The sequence below is a fragment of the Cariama cristata genome, unplaced genomic scaffold, assembly GCF_000690535.1.
Source record: "Cariama cristata isolate BGI_N322 unplaced genomic scaffold, ASM69053v1 scaffold18241, whole genome shotgun sequence".
Classification (NCBI taxonomy): domain Eukaryota; kingdom Metazoa; phylum Chordata; class Aves; order Cariamiformes; family Cariamidae; genus Cariama; species Cariama cristata.
The window spans coordinates 795-19,050 of NW_009598929.1; the positions used below are offsets into that span (position 1 = coordinate 795).

The 18,256-nt window shown below is 38.1% G+C and overlaps 1 protein-coding gene across 2 annotated transcripts; it reads left to right on the top strand.

Annotated features, from left to right (window-relative positions):
* The first annotated feature begins 304 nt into the window (after window positions 1-304).
* Window positions 305-17,820, top strand: FRRS1 (ferric-chelate reductase 1). 2 transcript variants are annotated; one of them, XM_009709505.1, is made up of 17 exons: window positions 305-355; window positions 5,110-5,151; window positions 6,843-7,038; window positions 7,271-7,407; window positions 8,664-8,758; window positions 9,414-9,564; window positions 10,388-10,567; window positions 11,495-11,593; window positions 12,173-12,320; window positions 12,854-12,970; window positions 13,771-13,886; window positions 14,176-14,262; window positions 15,244-15,341; window positions 15,497-15,555; window positions 16,283-16,426; window positions 17,561-17,622; window positions 17,728-17,820. In XM_009709505.1, the coding sequence occupies exons 1-17, from the start codon at window positions 305-307 to the stop codon at window positions 17,818-17,820; spliced, it is 1,875 nt and encodes a 624-aa protein (XP_009707807.1). The 2 variants fall into 2 exon arrangements, with proteins under 2 accessions (XP_009707807.1, XP_009707808.1); XM_009709506.1 differs by lacking the exon at window positions 5,110-5,151.
* Window positions 17,821-18,256: the final 436 nt, after the last annotated feature.

An 18,256-nucleotide genomic window follows, 5' to 3' on the forward strand; every position in this document is an offset into this window, starting at 1 on the left:
ATACGAAACTCTGAGGTCTGTGGAAGCACATGTCTGACAGAGTAAAGGAAGCTGCTGGTTCAGTGCTTCATTACAACAGCTGAAGTGTAGGGTCTTACGGGCTTAGCTTGGGAAGCAGTACAAAATATGTGCCTGGGGTAAAGAATGCTCTTATAAATGTTTCCTTTTTTGTGTGTGTACTGTTTCTTCTTTCCAACAAACTTCCTCTGATCCTGGGTATGATAAAGATTAATACTGTTAGATGCAAGTCAAATAGAAGAGGTTACAATGTAATATAAGTTGTCTTACTTGAAGTAGAAAGTCAATGGCAATTTTACTTAGACTTGGTCACTGTAACAGAAGGACTGACTGTAAGGTAAGTACCTACACTTAGTTTACTGTTATAAAAATTCATTTTGAAACACACAAGACTTGAAATTCTCTTTGAATGTTTCCTGAGTAGAAAGACCAGGAGGCTCAGGTGTGTATGTTTTGTCATCTTGTGGGCATGAGGGGGAGTGTGTTTGTATTTTTAAAAGTAATGAGTTATTGTGTACGTGAACACTACTTGGTTTGTGCCCTTGCTCAATCCAGCTATTGTGATATGACCACATTTAAATGAGCAGGAGAAGTTAACCCAAGCTTTTTTCTGAACTTGGAGAGAAGGTGCCTCTTGGACAGCAAGGTTGTCCATTTTTGCTTTAGAAATACACTCTTATGAAGAGACATGGCACAAACACCTTCTGTTAATACAGGTTATTCTCCTTTAAATGGCTTTTTCCTTTTCTGCTTGCCCTCTTATCTAGTGATGCTCAGGAGAAAACTTTTGGCTATGGTAGTTTTTGTACCTTTGAACTGGCAGTATGTTTGCCTTGCCCCTCCTTTTATATCATCTTCCTCTCTCAAACTAGTTTTAGATTTTTGTATTCTGCAGCTAATGTTCTGTTAAACAGCTGAAAGAAGATAATTTCTGTGAAGAGATTGTGAGTTTGTGTGTGAACATTGTGCTGTTGAGGAATTAGACTACTAGGGCTTTCTTGTCTGTTGATACCTGCAGGGACTGTAGGAGTTTTTTGAATGCAGGAGGAAATGCTCTCCGTTTATCGAAATCCAGTCACTGTAAGATTGAGATGTAATCAGGAGAATAGATTCCCATGTATACTAAATATCATGAAAAGATTCCCACTAAATTTTGGTATGGTTGGTTCAGGCTTTTAAAGATTCTGTTCCTAAAATTATAGTTCCTTAAAATATCACCCCCCCCCCCCCCCCCCCCCAACTGTTTCTTATTCTTTCCTCCTTAAGAGGAGGAGGAGATGACTCCTGAATTAATGGGATGATAAATTCTAAATGCTCAGACAAATGTAGTTGTATCGCATTGAAACTTTACAGAAGCTAGTAGCTGTTATTATGAGCAACCCTATATTTCTCTTTGCAATCTGTCTTGCCAGGCAGAATCTCTTGAGGTTAAACCACAGATAATTACTTTGGCCTTTAACCATTAATGTTTGAATTATCACAGAAGTGTTCTTGTCTTGTCGTGGTCCATCATAAGAATGCGAGCTACTTCACCTCCATTCATACTAACTGAAATGATTGTTTCTAGTTTACTTTTTTAGGAATATCTCATCCACACATGGAGTAGCTTAGGGATGTCTGTTCTGATTTTTCTAGATGACTTTCCATCAAATTTCTGGTGGGCTGTATGCAATGTAAGTTCCCAAATAAGGATGCTCTAACAAAAAGGTCTATTTCTGTCTTGAGTCTTTCTGTCTTTCTGACCCACCTAGCAAACACACAAAATAACTTGGTAGTATGGCTCAAGAAATGCTTGACTGAAATTTCAGATTACTTTAGAAGTCAGCTGTTAGTATTGAGTAATCTCTGTATGAAATTGAGTTTTACAGTTATAATCTGTTCCATATGAAATAAATATTAGTTGACATTCCAGTTACTTAGCTTCCATAGAAAAGCTTAACTTCTTTCTAAACCATTTTGCCCAAGTTAGGCAAGGGTGATGAGATGGTGACTCTTTGGCTTTCTGTTATGTAGAGGGCTGCATTATAAATGGCTTCAAGAACACAATTTTCTCCCTCTGCCCCAAGAGTGATGTGATATTTGAAATGGCATTAGAATTACAGATAGTGATGGAGTTTCTTTGAAAAAAAAAAAAAACCCAACTTGTTCTGAAGCTTTCTTTCCTGCCAGAGGATGTAAGTTATATATTATACTGAAGATTTAAGTAGGGAGGGTGAGGGAGGGAATAACAAATTTGCAGTCATGCTTCAAACTAATGAGTACTGAAGTATTTTTTTTTTTGATTCTAAATAAAGATATGGAACATAGTGGTTTGAGTACCTTATAGTGTAATGGTGTGGTATGCACTAGTATCTGTAGAGCAAAGACTCCTGGATTTTATGCTGTCTTTGGTCATACAGAACATATTGAAAAGTCTGTGTATAGTACAAGACAAAGTAAAATCAACAATCAATGCTATGTGATTGCGTTCTGACCATGGAGCTAGTATGCTCTGTAGCACATCCTTGTAACCTTGACTGGGGCATTTACTGATGCGTGCTACCACATGGTGTGCAGCAGACATGCAGGCAGGATAGAGGAAGGCGATTATATGTACTCTCAGGCCCTTGGTTAGTGCAGGCATTTCAGTGTAATGCATTTATCTTGGAAAAGAAGTCACTGGATAGTGTAGAAATCCTTACACTCCCTGTTCTTCCAGGCTGTTCAAATGATAGTAAGTCACACTGGAGAATTGCCCATGGAAAAATGCTGCAAGAATTAGCTTTTTTTTTTAACATCGTTATGCTTCAGTCCTGAAGTCAGGTTATTCCTTTTCCTCTTTAGTACAGGGAACTAGACTGTGTGCTAGTTCATAGACTGTCACTAACGAGTTGTTGTATTTCAAAGGGTTATAAATAAGTTACTGTGGCCAAAGCTTCTTAATACAACTTGCAAACAAATCTGTCAAGAAGGACAAATCTATGATTTACAAGAAGTTATAGTGGAAACTGAGAGTGTTTTCAAATGCTATAGGTAATAGCAGGCTGTTCCACAGCTTGGTTACCTCAAAACTTGAATTAACATATTCTTATTTTGAATCTACCTTTAGTGGCAATACTTGGTGATTTAAGGTTTTGATGCAGTTTGTTATGTTGCTCTTATCTAGAAAAGACAATCTTGTAGAGATCTGCTGATTCATCTTTATTAGACCACAAATTTAACTGTGGATTTTTAGTTCAACCATGTTTCTGGGAGGAGTAGGATAATTAAGTGAGTAACAGTTCTGCAAGATGTCATTGCTTTGATCAGTCTCTTGAGTCCTTCTTGATACAGGTGGAGAGCTGTTTTTATTTTTACTTTACTCTTTTAAAGGCATTTATTCTTTTATGGTGAGGTTGAGCATGATTTACATATCACACTTCAGCTTTCCTGAACCTAACCTCTCTGTAACAAATCCTTTCTATGCCACTAATCCTAACACTTTTTGTTTGGGTTGTACTTAACATATGTAGTTGTGAGATTTAGTTGTCTTCCTCTGTTTTTCCTGCAAAGGGGAATATAAGAAAAAGTCATGTATTCTACAGTTTACTGTATGTTCACTTACTACAAACCTTGATGCCTTTACCTCTATGTGTGATTAGTTAAAATTTTAAAGCTAGTTACTCCTCTAATTCAAAACAACTGTTCTGCGTTGTGGTATAGATGACATGCTGAATGTCTGAAAATGCAGTCATTCCTGACAGCATCATATGGAGGGAAATAACACTTGTGGCTGTAGAACTCTAATCGGAGAAGAGCGGAAACCATGTAATCTTACAGAAGAAGAGATGACTGTTTTGCATAGCAAGTGTGTTGCTTGCCAGTGGCTGACTTTGTTTCGTTGTTTGGTTTGTTTTGTTTAGCAAAGCAGATGATCTATTATGCGAATACTTGGCTGAGGATCAATCTTCAGCCTGGGTGTAAAGATACTTTTTCTTGTCCCTTCTCAGAATTGCTTATTGCTGGTTCATTAGTTTAGTTAGGTACCTTCCTTAGGTGTTTTTTTTAATACAGTTCATTTTTGAACTACTCCAGACTAACTCACTTTTTCTTTCTCTTGGCCAGACTGTCATAGTCACAAGGGCATAACATGCTGGTTTTTGCTTCTGTCGTAGGTACTTTGTTTAGAGTTAAAGGAGATGTCAACTTGCTTATACGAAGAAGTTCTGGGCATCTCTTGGATTTCCCCTCTTCCTTCCTGTATATTCAGATTTTGTGTTCTTGTCTTGCTCGTTATGACTGGTATGAGGCTTGTTTTGAACAGATCTTGGCTGAAGGCTAAGGGGGTGTGTGCATGTTGCAAAAGGGGGGTAAGTAGGGAGGCACAGTAAGGTCCTGGCTGAATTAGGGGCAGCAGAAGAGTGATTGTAAACTTCAATTTTTGGCTATTCCAAACTAGAGTTTTAAATACGAAGTTCTACTGTGTTATAAAAAGGGGTTTACTATGGTATTTGAATTAAAGTCTGGTGTTCTTTAATCTGAAATTAAGGAATAATTTCTTAAAGTTTGACTTCTTGAGGATGTTGACCTATTGTACTGTTTTGTCTGCAGTAACACTTTAGGAGATATTTTCCTAAAAATACAAAATGAATCTTTAACCACAGAATAATTGGTGTTGTCAGAGTGCTTCCCATCTTCTCTCTGCCTCTCTTGCTGTTTAAGTGGAGAACATAGAATGCCACAATGTATTTCCAGATTAAAGGAGGAAAGAGACTCCTCAGGGCAACTGAGTAAGTGTTGTTTGAGGAAGACTAAATTTTAACATGGAAATTACTAGTCATTATAGAGTCTAGCTCTCATCATTTGAATGTGCATAGAGAAGATTGCTCTTCTACAGTTAACCCTGTTTAAAAAATAATGTTTAAAAAAAATTGTTCCTCAATAAAGTACTTCTCTCAGACTTTGGCCTTTTTCATTCTTTTAATTTCTGCTTCTTCTTTCTCTTCTGCCAGCTTTTGAGTCAGTTGAGTCTGCCAAAGAATATTTCTTGTTTTGTTTTAAATCCCTACCACATCCTCTGCTACTTAAACTAGAATACTAACCTACTCTTTTTCTTGTCTCTACAGTATGCAGCCTTATCTCTCCTGGCAGCAACTTGTTTTGAAGATTTCACTGGTACGTATAAAAGCTGCTTTAATGCCACCATTGTACTGAACCTGAGTTTTTAGCTTCCTATAGGCTTCCTTAACTTACGAATAAAGTCGTCTTGATGTACATCTGTGACAGTTTGGAGAAGTATTAGAACTAGAAGGAAAGGCTCACTTTAACTAGAAGTTAAAGATACTATCGTAATGTCATCTTGATTATTTGGGAGGAGGAGTTGAGTGTGGTGTGGGGTTTGGTTTGTTTTTTTCTTTTCCTAGTTCCTGAAATGTAACTGTTCAACCCCCTCTCCCCTCTGATTTTCTTCGGTTTACTGATGTAAAGTTGCGAAGGAGCTCTTACATTGAAGTAAAAATGTAGCATTGCCCTGGATATTGTGGATTTTTAGCACGGAATGTATGAGGACTTTGGAAAGGTTAATATTGATGGCTCTTAGAGAGTGTGTAAGACTAATGATATGCCTTGTCTTCATTTGACTGCTTTTAGGTATCAGAAATCAGTCTGAAATGGCTCTGTGCCTTTCTTATCTTTGTGTCCATGTGTGCTGTCAGGGAACTTCATAACCTGATACTTCTTATCACTTGGTGCAAAATGGGCACGACTCTTCCAGAAGGCGGACCTACTTGCCCGGTATATGTTCCACTAAAGCTGATAACCCACTTCTTGTGCCTAAGGATTGAAAGGAAGTTTCTGCTGGCCTTTTGGACATGCAAACACTACTTCTTGTTGGCTAAGGCATTCTGTAAACAACAATACAGCTGTAAACCCTGCATGCTGCTGAGTAACAAAACAATTACCACGCTTTTTTGAAAACAGTATTGTGGCAGAGCAAAACATTATATGATGAATGCTGGGATTAGAGCTTTGTATGACTGTTTTAGGCTTTTCAGTCCTACTACCCAACATGTTTTCATGCGTACTGTTCCCTTAATGAGAGTGTGACAAGCAATGATATCGTTTGAATAATTGTCTGGAGATCCAATAACCAAAAGGAAGAGTTCAAAGGAAAAGTCTTGTGCTTGTCTGCAACAAACATACATATTTCTTTGTCTAAATCTTTATACCAAATTCCTATTCTTTTGCATGTATAAATCTATTTCTGATATTTGGCAACTTTAGTTTCCCTGCAGAAAGAAGAACTTGGGAATTATTTGTCATATGTGAAGAAATAGACACGAGTTGTGGAAACAAATGGCAGTCTGTAATGATGCACAGTTTGGAGTTATGATTAATGAAAGAGTGGGCTTGATACTAGCTGTGCAGTTCCACAGTAATGTGGACCTTTGTACATGAATTAAGTGTGTTAAAATCCATCTGTCCTGTGCAGATGTTTAAGGGACTTGGATTATTTTTTCTTTTTGAGAGAGAGAACAGGAGAGGCATAAGCAAAAGAAATTTAAAAAGTGATGTCAAAATGCACTGAGAGAAATAATCCACACAGTGGGTGGACGGATCTGTCTACTACCTGTACTCTTGGTGGCCTGAAACATGGTATCTGTGAACATTCTTGCAAAGTCTGGTATTTGTCAGAAGCACACATTAATTTTAGCTTCTGCAACTGGGAATCGTGTCCTCTTGTTCGTGCTTTTGTTTTAAACATGTTTTTAAATTTTAGTATTCAACTGACTCTTCTGAAGTAGAGTGGTGACCTATAATGTAAATGTTTATAGTATTTAATTGCCTGTAACTCTTACTTTATATAGATGGAGCTGCCTGGCCTTGCTCTTGCTGTTTGGATGTTTATTTGCTTCTATGCATCTGTGGATGGCTATCCAAGTGGAAAAATAAGAGAAGCCTGTACTAGCATGGTACCCTGTCATGGTAGCTCTCCGCAACTGTCACCTGAGCACGCCATTACAGTGAATGGGACTGAATTTAAACCAGGGGACAACATAGAAGGTATTGTGTCAGTTATAGCTGAAGAGTTTACTTTACTGTTTCTTTGTGTTGTAGCATGTCTTTACTCAGTTAGTTACGCTAGATATATCTAAGCAGTTCAGTCTTGTTCAGGTGATCCATTTAGCAGTCATTTAATACTTGTGAAATGAGCTCCTGGTGGTCATTGCTGAAATATTTCATTCTTCCTCTGGAAAATATTTCAAATTCCTTTTTATTTTTCTTATTGCTTCAGTTCATCTCTCTGGACCAGATTTTGAAGGATTTTTCATACAAGCGCGGGATGCAGAACACCTGGATAGCCCTGCAGTTGGTTCTTTCATGTTAGTTGACCAGAGACTTTCTCAGCTTCTGACATGTGGCAGTACCAAGGTATAGTCTAGTATCTTGAAATGGGGCATCAGGCACTGAGGTGTTTGTACTAGACCATGACTGTAATAGGACAGAGCTAAGCTATCTAATCTTCTTTGAGCTCAGTTAAGTCTCTCAGGAAATTGGTGGAACTTGCAGTAGAGAGGCATGTCTCACTGCAACTCTGTCAGACTATTCTTATGGGCCTTAAACTGTCCTGGTGATAGAAGGCTATTGACTGCTGTAGGAGGATGTGGCATTCGTGACATAATTTTTACTTATGCACAATGAATGCAGTGTATTCCTAGCTATTGTACTTAATATTAAATAGAGGAGGGCATGCTCAATTTGCTTTGAAGAGGAGAGTTACCAATCACTTTCCATGCTTGTTAAGGACATAGAAAATGTCTTGCAGCAAGGGAGGTTTAGGGCAGTTATTGTGGTAAACAAACATTAGAATAGGTTGTTATCTTTAGTGTTGTTCTGTAAGTTACTGTTCATGGAGCCTTCTTAGTAACAGGTTAGATCAGTCTTCAATGCCCACTTTAGATAAATTGATTCTGCCTTGTGTGCAAGAGATGTGAACTCTGACTAGTGTTTCAGCACCCTGCTTGAATTTCATGAACATGTACAGTGTCATCTGAGCAGGTGTGGACAAAGTTGTTGTTTTGCCTAGATGTGTTTTTTCTTCTTGCCACTTCAGTCACCTGCCCCTCAGTGGCACCCAATTAATGGCTTCACCAGTGCTGTAAAGCCATGGGGATGTCTGAGTTGTACCCTCTGTGCTCCAAGGACTACTTCAGTGCTGTGTCTGATCTGTTTGTCTTGTGCAAGTAACTGTCTGACGCCGAGACTACTTTGGTTTTTGTTCTCTGGAATACTAGTTCTGTTCTCTCTGTACAGTCATTGCACTGTTTCTTCATGCTCTTACTATCAAAAAATGGAGTGTTATCTTACTGTAAAAAAAAAAAAAATGGAGTGTTATCACAACCATTTCTGCATAAATGCTGCAGGGACTTGTGTCTCTTCACTGGAGTCTTCTGTATTGAAAGACCTCCAGTTGTTCCTTTTAGCCTTAAAGTTTGTTATAAGTTTCAGTAGTAGACTTCATGAACGTTGATCATGACTGGCTGGGGCAAAGCCAGTTGCGCTGGGTCTGTGCAGTGTAACAGTGCGGTGGCTGCTTAGGATTTAGCTGCAGCCTATGATGACTATGTTACCTGCAATCTCCTTAGTGCATATCCACAGTGTAACTCTTGATATGTGTGTGTTTTCAGAATTCAGCTGTCAGTCACACAAGTAAAGCTAAAAAGAAATGCATAAAAGTGTATTGGATTGCTCCTGGAGATGCACCAACACGTGTACAGTTTCTGTAAGTAAATCTAGTATTAGTTCTAGTTTATTAAAATGCAAATACCTTTGTCTGTGTTAAATATTGGCCAGCAGCTGAAAAATATCCTTGGACTAACGGCCTGAAAAGTTCACATGTCTCACTTGCTGCAGAGTCGGCATTAAGGCAGACACTTGTTCTTTAGGGAAAGCTTGGAGATCATTGTTTTGTTTTTTTGTGGGGAGAGTAGAAGGGGATTCGGAGGCTGGTTTCTTTACTATTTCTAGTTAACTGTTGACTTCTCATGCCTGTAATATACCATGTTAAGAATCTTTTTTTCTGTGCTTGTACTTAACAAAATAGTATGTATATCCTCCTGTTACAGTACTAGCTTTTTGGTAACTAATGGATAAAAGCTACGCAACTCTTCTGAGGCTGTAGTCTGTGCCACAGGCATGAATGCTTCATATATCCAGAAGAGCATGCAGTAATATATTTTAAAATTATTTTTCCACTGAGATTTCAGATATTTTCCTACTTTAATCCCTAAAATGGTAGAGGTCTGCATAAAGACGGGGGTTTTACAAGTAAGTTCTACAAACTATAGGAGCTCTTCATTTTTCTTTTTTTTTTAATTTTAAAGTAACTGTCAGCTGTTGGTGTATGCAGTAATGACTCTGTGTGTGTTGTGTTTAAGAGCCACAGTTGTGAAGAAATACAAGACTTTCTGGGTGAAGATTCCTGGTCCTGTTGTTTCTCATCCTAATGCGCTATCCCCAACACCACCCTTGCATGCAACGTCAGAGGCTATATCAACTTCACACCCGGTTTCCTACTTATCAAAGCCAGTAAGTAATTATAAACTTAAACAACGCTATGTTTAATGCTTGTGATCAATGGAATTTAATGAAATCACATTGATACAGCCTATTGACAGAAAGGGAGAGTAACTTGGATATCAGAGGCTAAGAACATAGTTAGCTACCCTTTTGAGTTAGTTGAGTTGCCTGAACTTGTGTGGGTTAAATGTTGTCACGCCACACATGGGTCAGAAGGTTGATAGCACATTTAGAACTTAATGGTCAGAAAATATTATGCATACCTGGGAAGAGAGATGGAAAAAACTTGCCCTGGTCTTGACTAATAACTTCCTATTTAGTAACTACAAACTCAAACTTTCTTCTATGAGTTTGCCTGTGTTACTGACTTCCATTACTGATTCTTGAATGGATTGAGCAAGCATCACTATTTGGTCCAGAATAAACATGTCTTTTAATCCATATATTTTCTCATTGTGTATCAGTGGAGTTCCTACTTTAAAAAAGAACTGAAAAGTTGGTCTTCCCTCCTTTTCTCCCTCATTCTACAGCTGATATTACCTCTCTAAAATTTAAAAGGAATTTTCTCTAAAGCTTTTACTTTTTTTCCAAGTTATTCTGTTATAATGTCTTTAAAATGAAAATTCAACTTGAGTAAAAGTACAGCTTGGAACTCACCATCAATTTCCCTACTAGTCCTGGGATAATTGTAGGGATGAGTTAAGAAATTGGTATGTAGACACAGATGGCATTTCTTTGCTATTCCTTGTATGCTTTCTTCTAGAACAGGGTAGAAAGGGAGGATGAAGAGGGAAACTCTCATTGCTTATGACTTGTTTGCTTAATTGTCTAGTTTAATGCATCAGGTTGTGGAAGTATGAAGTTCTGCATTAGGAACCCTTCAAACTGTGATCCTGAAAGTGCTTCCTGCTTTTTTCTGTCCTTCCAACAAGAGAAGAATTCAGTATTTATTGAAATGAGTGGTCCAAGTGAAGGATACTTAGCACTTGCATTGTCCCGTGACCAGTGGATGGTGAGTGTCCTGTTCTACTTTGTTAGTTGCTTTTGTGATCTTAGTAAAGTTTGAATGGTACTCTAGCAAAACATGCATAGATATCACACAAAGTAACTTCTCTCCCCTAGTGCTGAAGTACAGATTGCCTTTTATAGGTGGATATTCAGTTTTAGCTCAGGACTGACTATTTGCAGTAGAATTTCCCTGTGGATATCTGTCTTACCAGAATCCAGCCTGATACACAATGATAACACAATCCAACCTGTCTGATAACACAGTAGCTGACTGGAATTCCTGGTTAGATCAGTCTTTGTTATCTAGCCAAAAACCCTCACCTGTCAGAAGCTAAATTGCTATGCTTTCTGGAAACCATTCGCATTTCATCATTGCTTGTACAGGAGTGACTCCATTCAGTCTTAAAAAGTGTTCAGAGATCCTTTTTTCTAACTGGTGTTAAAATGAAGGGACGATGCTGTTGGCAATAATCTGTAACTAACTGTTGCACAAAGGAGGTGCTGTTTATATTCATGTCCCTAGTGCAAGAACACTTGGCTCTTAACGATACTTTTATCTTTACAGCTATAAGGAAAACGAACTTTTAACTGAAGAGAGTTTTTAAATAACACCAACATCTATCTCTGTCTTGTCTGATTAACTTAGTAAATTCTAAATAATTAAAGAAAATTCTGATATTATGGTTGTTACCCTGGGAGGGGGAAGTGTAAATCATAATGTGCCTTACTATGTGTCATCTGTTTGACTTAATGTGGTTCCTCTGTAATACTGAAGTGTTTGAAAGCTGGGAAATAATAGCTTGACAGCTAAAGAAATCTGTCTCGTGTCTTGTTGCATATATTAAATCAAAGAGCTTTTGTAGACTGCCAGTAATGGTTTTTATTAGGCTATAAATACCTTTATCTTTTAAACTCCTTTTAAACTCTCCAGGGTGATGATGATGCATATCTGTGTGTTAATGAGGACCGTCGTGTTCGTGTAAGCACTGCCTATCTGAAGGGACGAAGTCCTCCTGTTTTGGATTCAGAGGTACATTTAAAAACAACTAAGACGCTTCCAGAAATGTAGGTTTGCAGTAATGAATGGTATCTTGCTGCTTTTTGCTTCTCTTTTGCACAGCAGCTGTAAAAAGTAAGGTGGATCCATAGTTCTTTAAGGTGAGATTGGTTGGGCTCTTGCTTCCTAGTAAGTGTTACCTTTGGAAGTCTAAATTTAATTTTTAAAAATAAGTCACGTGGTGGGAGCTTTACTCTGAGGAACTTTGTGCCCATTATTACCCTGTCCCTTTGCAATGGCTGCAGTTGCAATCGATATATCTTGCATTAAAGGTTGGAAGGGAAGAGAAGATTGTTGTCGTGAGCTGGAAAAATTGGTGGTAATAACACAGCAACATAAGGGTTGGACTTGACTTATTGACATACCTTCTAAGTTGGTATGCAAGAGATTTTTTTTTTTTTTTTTTTATCCCCCCTTCCCTGCTCAGCCCCCGGATTGTTGCCGTTCTTTCTTTGTGCACCAGTGACACTCTTGTCTTTTGCAGGATTACTTTTAAGCTAAGTACTCTGCCAGTCTGAAAAGACCGGGTATTAAATGTCTCCTGTTTCACAGAATGCCCTTGAAGATGTGTCATGGAGGCTTGTGGATGGTGTTCTTCAGTGTTCTTTCAGAAGGAGTATTCATCTTCCTGCTTATAAAGGGAGATTTAATCTGGATGCCAGTTACTACATCTTTCTGGCAGATGGGGAAGCTAGTGAAGGTAAACTTGACTTACATATGGTTGCTTTTCTTTGAACAGCTATGAATGAGTTATTAACCCTTATGCAAGATACGACTTAGCTCAGAATTAGTATCTGAACTAAGGTTTCCAAGTTTGAGGCACTTAGTCCAGTTGTCTTTACTGCCTCTCTGGATCATGGGTTTGGTTTTGGAAGTTATAGTAAATTTACTCATGTTGTGTGCCTGCTTGATGCTCAGAACTGGTTGCTGCTTGAGAGCTGGCTGTGTCTTTTTAAAATGGAGACTAGCATCAAAGGAAATTATTTTTCATGTCTTGTGCATGTAATGGAGAAAACTATTTCCTGTAGAGGAGTGAACTGGTTCTTGTACATTAAGTTTGCAAGACAGCTTAGATGTCATCTTAGGTTCTTACTGCATTGTATCAGAAACTTGGTATGTATGATTATGCTCAGTGATCACAACAGGGCTTGCATTCATAAATAAGGAGTGGGCAGACTTAAAGTGCAGTGGCTTTCATCAGCCGTAAATAAACCACTTTATGTCACTGCTTAGGTGGACTAATACACAAACATTGTCGTCAGCCTCTGATCGCCAATGGAATATACAACATCACAGGCCTTCCTCAGGATATTGGAGGTTCCCGGTCCCCACGACTCGTCAAGGCTCATGGTAAGCTGCAACTTCTACTTTTGTTTTCCAGTTCTAGGCTTGATGAGACTGGAGAGTTAAGTTTTCCTCATTATTGCAGAGTAGGTATTTCTTCTTGTCTTTCTGGCATTCATGTTATATATACAGTTGGCTAGCAACATCTGAGACTGTGAAGACACAGTAAAGTTATTAATAATTTTTCATTTCAAGAACAGCATTATAAGATTCTTTTTGCCCAGGAAAATGAACCTGCATTTGCCTTTTCTTGTTTCTTAAACTTATAATTAGAACTTGTTTCTGTTTACGTCTTTCTCTCTGGTTTAATTTTTTTTAAATTGCATTATTGGTTTAATTCTATTTGAAATGAGAAACCTCTCAACCAGCAGTCCAGAGGCATTGAAGTTAATAAGAATTTTTTCTCTCATGGTACTGAACTTTAAAACAGGCCCGTGAGAGAACTATCATTCGTTCTTTGTCAAACAAAGTGTAAGAAATGTCACCTTTCATCCTCTTGACATCTAAGGTAGTGACAGAACAGCATCTCTGACTAGTGTGTACTGACTGTACTGGTGCATATGAAATGTGCAGTAGCCAGAGCTGCTCTGTTGTGCTGTGTGAGCATAGTATGATTATCTCCTATATGCATGTTTGTACTCTCTAGCAAGATAAATGCTATAAAGTCGTACTCTGAACTGATTAAAAACTTATCACTAGTAAATTCTGACCATATGCATACAGACTGAACTATTACAGAGTCTTTGAAGCTGTATAGTTATGCAGCTAAATTACTCATGTTTACCTTGTATTTTTTCAATTTTCAGGAGCGTTAATGTTTGTTGCATGGATTACCACAGTTAGTATTGGTGTTATTGTTGCACGATTCTTCAAACCTGTCTGGTCTCATTCATTCCTGTTCGGAAAGGAGATGTGGTTTCAGGTGGGCAAAATCTCCCCATATCTCCAGCTGTAGTTTCTAGCTTTATTGTAAGCAAAATTATAAACCTACTAGATCCAAGAAACATGATATTAAACTTGGTGTGATTTTTATCTTTCTTTAATCTTATAAAATGGAACAATTTACGAATCGAAAGTTCACCTACTTTACTAGTGAAAGCAAAGTCTAAAGAGGACACTAAGAACATCTTTAACTGTAGATCTGTTAAATGTATTTTAATGGCGTATTAAGAAAGCTGTAGAGATTCTAAAAGTAAACTTAACTTTTCTAGGTGCATCGTATGCTTATGTTGACCACAGTCATACTTACAAGTATTTCTTTTGTGTTGCCTTTTATATACCGAGGAGGTTGGAGCCAAGTAAGTGCGTGCTTTTGTTTTGTTTAACTCAGATGTAAAGGTTGGACCAAATGAATGAGAAGGAGGTCTGCTGCCGACTAACATGTTACAACTATTGCCAAAGGAAATTACTGTGAAAGCTGTCCTTAAGTAGGCTAATTTCAAATCCTAGCAACACAGAAGAGGAATGTTGCCTCCTTTAACTACAATTGAAAAACTTCAGTACTTTCCTTCCTGCCTCTTTCTCCAAAATAATGTCCTTGCTCACAGTTTCCTTATGTGCTAAATTGATTGTCTTCCCATTTCCTTAGAAAACTTAAATTTTAGAGGACAGTGAGGATGGGACAGCTGACTTACTAATGTGGTAGACCTGCTGGGAATAAGCATTTTTATGAACTTGGACTTGATTAACTGTATCCAGTGATTAAGCTTAGTCTGGAACATAATAGACAATCGACAATACCTGTTATTGTTACCTGTATAATATTTGGTGCAAGGAGATATCAGAAATTGGAAAGACTAGAGAGTATCTAAATTAAAGGTGGGAGAATGCGGTCACAGGTATGAGCTAGGAGCTAGGGAAATTCAATAAAATGTTTTAGGGTTAAGATTAGAACAGATAGGGTGAGAGGGGAGACCACTGCTGGGAGGAGTTATGAAACAGGCCTTTTCTGAAGACACAGGATTGAGGATGAAGAGCTTGGAGCATAGCTTTTACAGTTGTATTACTCTCTGCTCTTCAGCTGGTAGAATTTCTCAATACAGCAAAAAGGTGGGACGAACCCTGGGCAGACTTACTAGTGTCTCGTGCTGCCAAGGAGAACCATGTCCATCCAGCTGCAAGGCAGCTTACTGTGTCCTGTCGCCTCTGCCAGTCTAAACACAGTGCTGTTCCACCATTGTAACTTACTAATACGAGCATAAATAAAATTATCAACTTCTTGGTATTGTTTCTATATCTTTATATAGATATGACATTAAAGTAAAATATCCTGTGTTTAGCAAGCAGGTTTTCATCCCTACCTCGGCTGTACCGTGATGGCTCTGACAATCTTTCAACCACTTATGGCAGGTTTCAGACCATCTCGTCATGCACCAAGGTACTCATAAATTACAGCCACAGGAATTAAATATTCTTGTTTCTTTAAAAATTCTTTTTATATTGAAAAATTACCTTTAAAGTAGGTATCAATGTTCTTTGATTTCCCCCCGCCCCCAACTGCATCATCAATAAAATCTTTTCATTGTTTTGTAGGAGGCAACTGTTTAACTGGTTTCACTGGAGTACTGGTACAACAGCTAGAATACTAGCTGGTGAGTAGGAGTAATAGTTGTAACTCCCTTTTAAGTGATTTAAAGGAACTTTGTTCATTGTCTGGGCTATTGCTAATCTAAAACATCTGTGCACATCCGGTCCAGGCATCTCTGAAGATTCTTTTTCTTGCTGGCCATCTTCTGTGTGAGTTTTAAGTGGCCATCAGGTACAGATTTAGGGAGAAAAAGTGAAACCAAAAGAAAATGTAAAACCAAAGAGATTACAGACAAATCTGAAAGGTCTCTGTAATGAGAACCTGTTCTTATCTTGAGTAATTTCTTTTTGTCTTAGAAGATTTGAGGATAGTGTTCTGACATTAACACAGCTCAATTATTTCATGGGAGAGGGGGAACTCGCCTACAGAACTAAAAGCTGGGCTTAATTCTATTAATAGTGACAAGTTTCCACAGGCAGCTTAAGCACAAGTGTTGCGGTGATTGTGGTCCTGTTCTTAGAGTCAGAAATGCTAGTGCTTTTGTGACTGGGATGTGATAGGGCACCGAGCAGGTTGAAAACTGTCTTGGCCGCCTCCTTTTCTCTCTGCCTTCCACCTCACACTACCAGGAAAAAAAAAAAAAAGCTTTTGGCTGCATGGACTCCTTTAACCTCATTCCCCGAGCAGTTGTAGGCAGTTGATGGGATATCTATTGCCAAAGGTATTGAGAGCGTTTTTTTAACTATCCTGACACACTCTTAGTGTCTTTCTATCTTGTTTTTACTGACTAGTGGTGACTATGTTCTTGGGAATGGATCTACCAGCACTTGACCTACCAGACCCATGGGACACCTATACGATGATTGGTTTTGTAGCTTGGCATGTTGGTGTTGATGTTCTTCTGGAAATACACAGCTACTGTCTCATACGTAAAGGTACAAACACAACAAAACTGCTGTTGTTACCTTGCTTGCTGAGGAGTGCGCAAAAAATGTAACAGTGGAGTGAATTTCAGGAGGTGTTCTTTGGCCTCTAATTTGGAATCTGAAAGGGAATCATTCTTGAGTAATAGTGTCATATCTTCTGTACAAACTAATATGGGAGTAAACTAGTGTTCAAGAAAATTGAACTAGTGTTCAAGAAAATTGTTTTTATGCTGTTTTAAATAGTAGCCTCTTACTTCTCAAACTACATTTCATAGGGGCAGACTGAAAAGTGCAAGTGTTTTCCAAGAATCTATCACTGCTATGATTTTGATTCCAGGTGGGTAGGTAAAGTCCAGGTTAAGTCATGCAGATTTAGTCTGCATTTTATTGTGACAAATTGCTGGTATGAATGGCTGTTATTGCACGAGCAAAATGGTTAGAAACTTGAGCACAAACGCTTGCAATTTTGAGCGAATACAGGAATGAAGGTGCAATCCCAAGTCCAGTATGTCTAGTGAAGAGACTGGTAGTAATTTCATTGGAAATTCTTAGCTTCACTGGCTGGTGCCACTGAGAGGAGATGAATGTGCACATGTAAACGACCTGTATCTAAGGCAGAGATGAGACATCTGCAGAATTGAAGACGCATGATTAGTTAAGAGGCTGTGTAAGGTGGCACATGGAGAATGAGGGATTATAGAAGATGTGAATTTGAATTTAACTGCAGTAATTACTTCCTAGAAATAGAGAGATGAACCTGGAATGTTTGAACAATGAATATTCTCATGTTGACTAATGGAAAATACTTCTTAATGAAATCTAGTTATCTTAAAATGAAAAGGAAAAGGTTTTAGATCAAACAAATGTTTTGTTCAGCTCAAAACTCAGTGTTTTGATGATTCACTCTAGCAAAAGAGACAAAATGTTTTGCCACTTCAATGTCCAGAAGTTACTTTTTGTAATAATTTCTCACTTGTGCTGTGAGCATGATAGTACAGGTGAAATGAGACTTCCAAGTGCTTTTCAAATTTGATGCTGTGTAAGACTTAGTTACTTAGTCACAGGATCAAGACTTCTGCAGTATAAAAATGGAAAACCCTCTTCTTAAGAGCAGGCTTAACTTTTTTTCCTTCCCACTAACAGTTGAAGTGATAGAGGATGACAGAGTACAGATATTGCAGTCACTGACATCTGCAGAAGCAGAGGTAAGTCACAATTTTGTAAATAACTACTATAAGGTGGGATGATTCTTTGTTTAAACCAATAAAAAGACTGACACTTCTATGGCTTTTCTTCCCCTTCTCTTGCAGGGTCGTCTGTTTAAACAGATTGTGTTAACCATCTATGTCTGTGGAAATACAGTATTCCTCATTGCTTTCCTGGCAGCAATCAACCAAATATGAAATGAGTCATTGAGAATTTTGTGGTGAAATACTGTGCAGTTGAAAAACCTGCAAGGAATGCTTTCTATTACAACAGCTTGCTGAAGATGTAACTGAAGAATAATAGCACGTGTATGTCATGCTCAGTGTTAGGGAGAACTTGAATTCAAATCTGCAGAAGGATGCTACAGTCCTGCAAAAGCTGTCTTCTGATGGGACTTTTAATGGGAGTCTTTGCCTGAGTAAGGAATGGAGTCTCTCTTTTTTTTTTTAAGTGCAGTAACTAACTTGATTGAAGCTTATAGGTTAAGAAGACTGAGGAGATGTGCTGAAAATGCTGTTTTCATAGTCAGTTCCCTAAACCTTTTGTGAATATTGAGATAACTGGAAAGATTGATCTGGAATCTGTCATATCTGTTATCTTGACTGTGTTCTAATGGCATGTGATGTGGCAACT

Coding starts and splice junctions, on each gene's coding strand:
- FRRS1 (XM_009709505.1), top strand. CDS start 305: ATGGCAATTTTACTTAGACTTGGTCACTGTAACAGAAGGACTGACTGT. Junction 13,887..14,175: donor GAAAGGAGATGTGGTTTCAG/GTGGGCAAAATC, acceptor TAACTTTTCTAG/GTGCATCGTATGCTTATGTT. Junction 15,342..15,496: donor CCATCTCGTCATGCACCAAG/GTACTCATAAAT, acceptor ATTGTTTTGTAG/GAGGCAACTGTTTAACTGGT.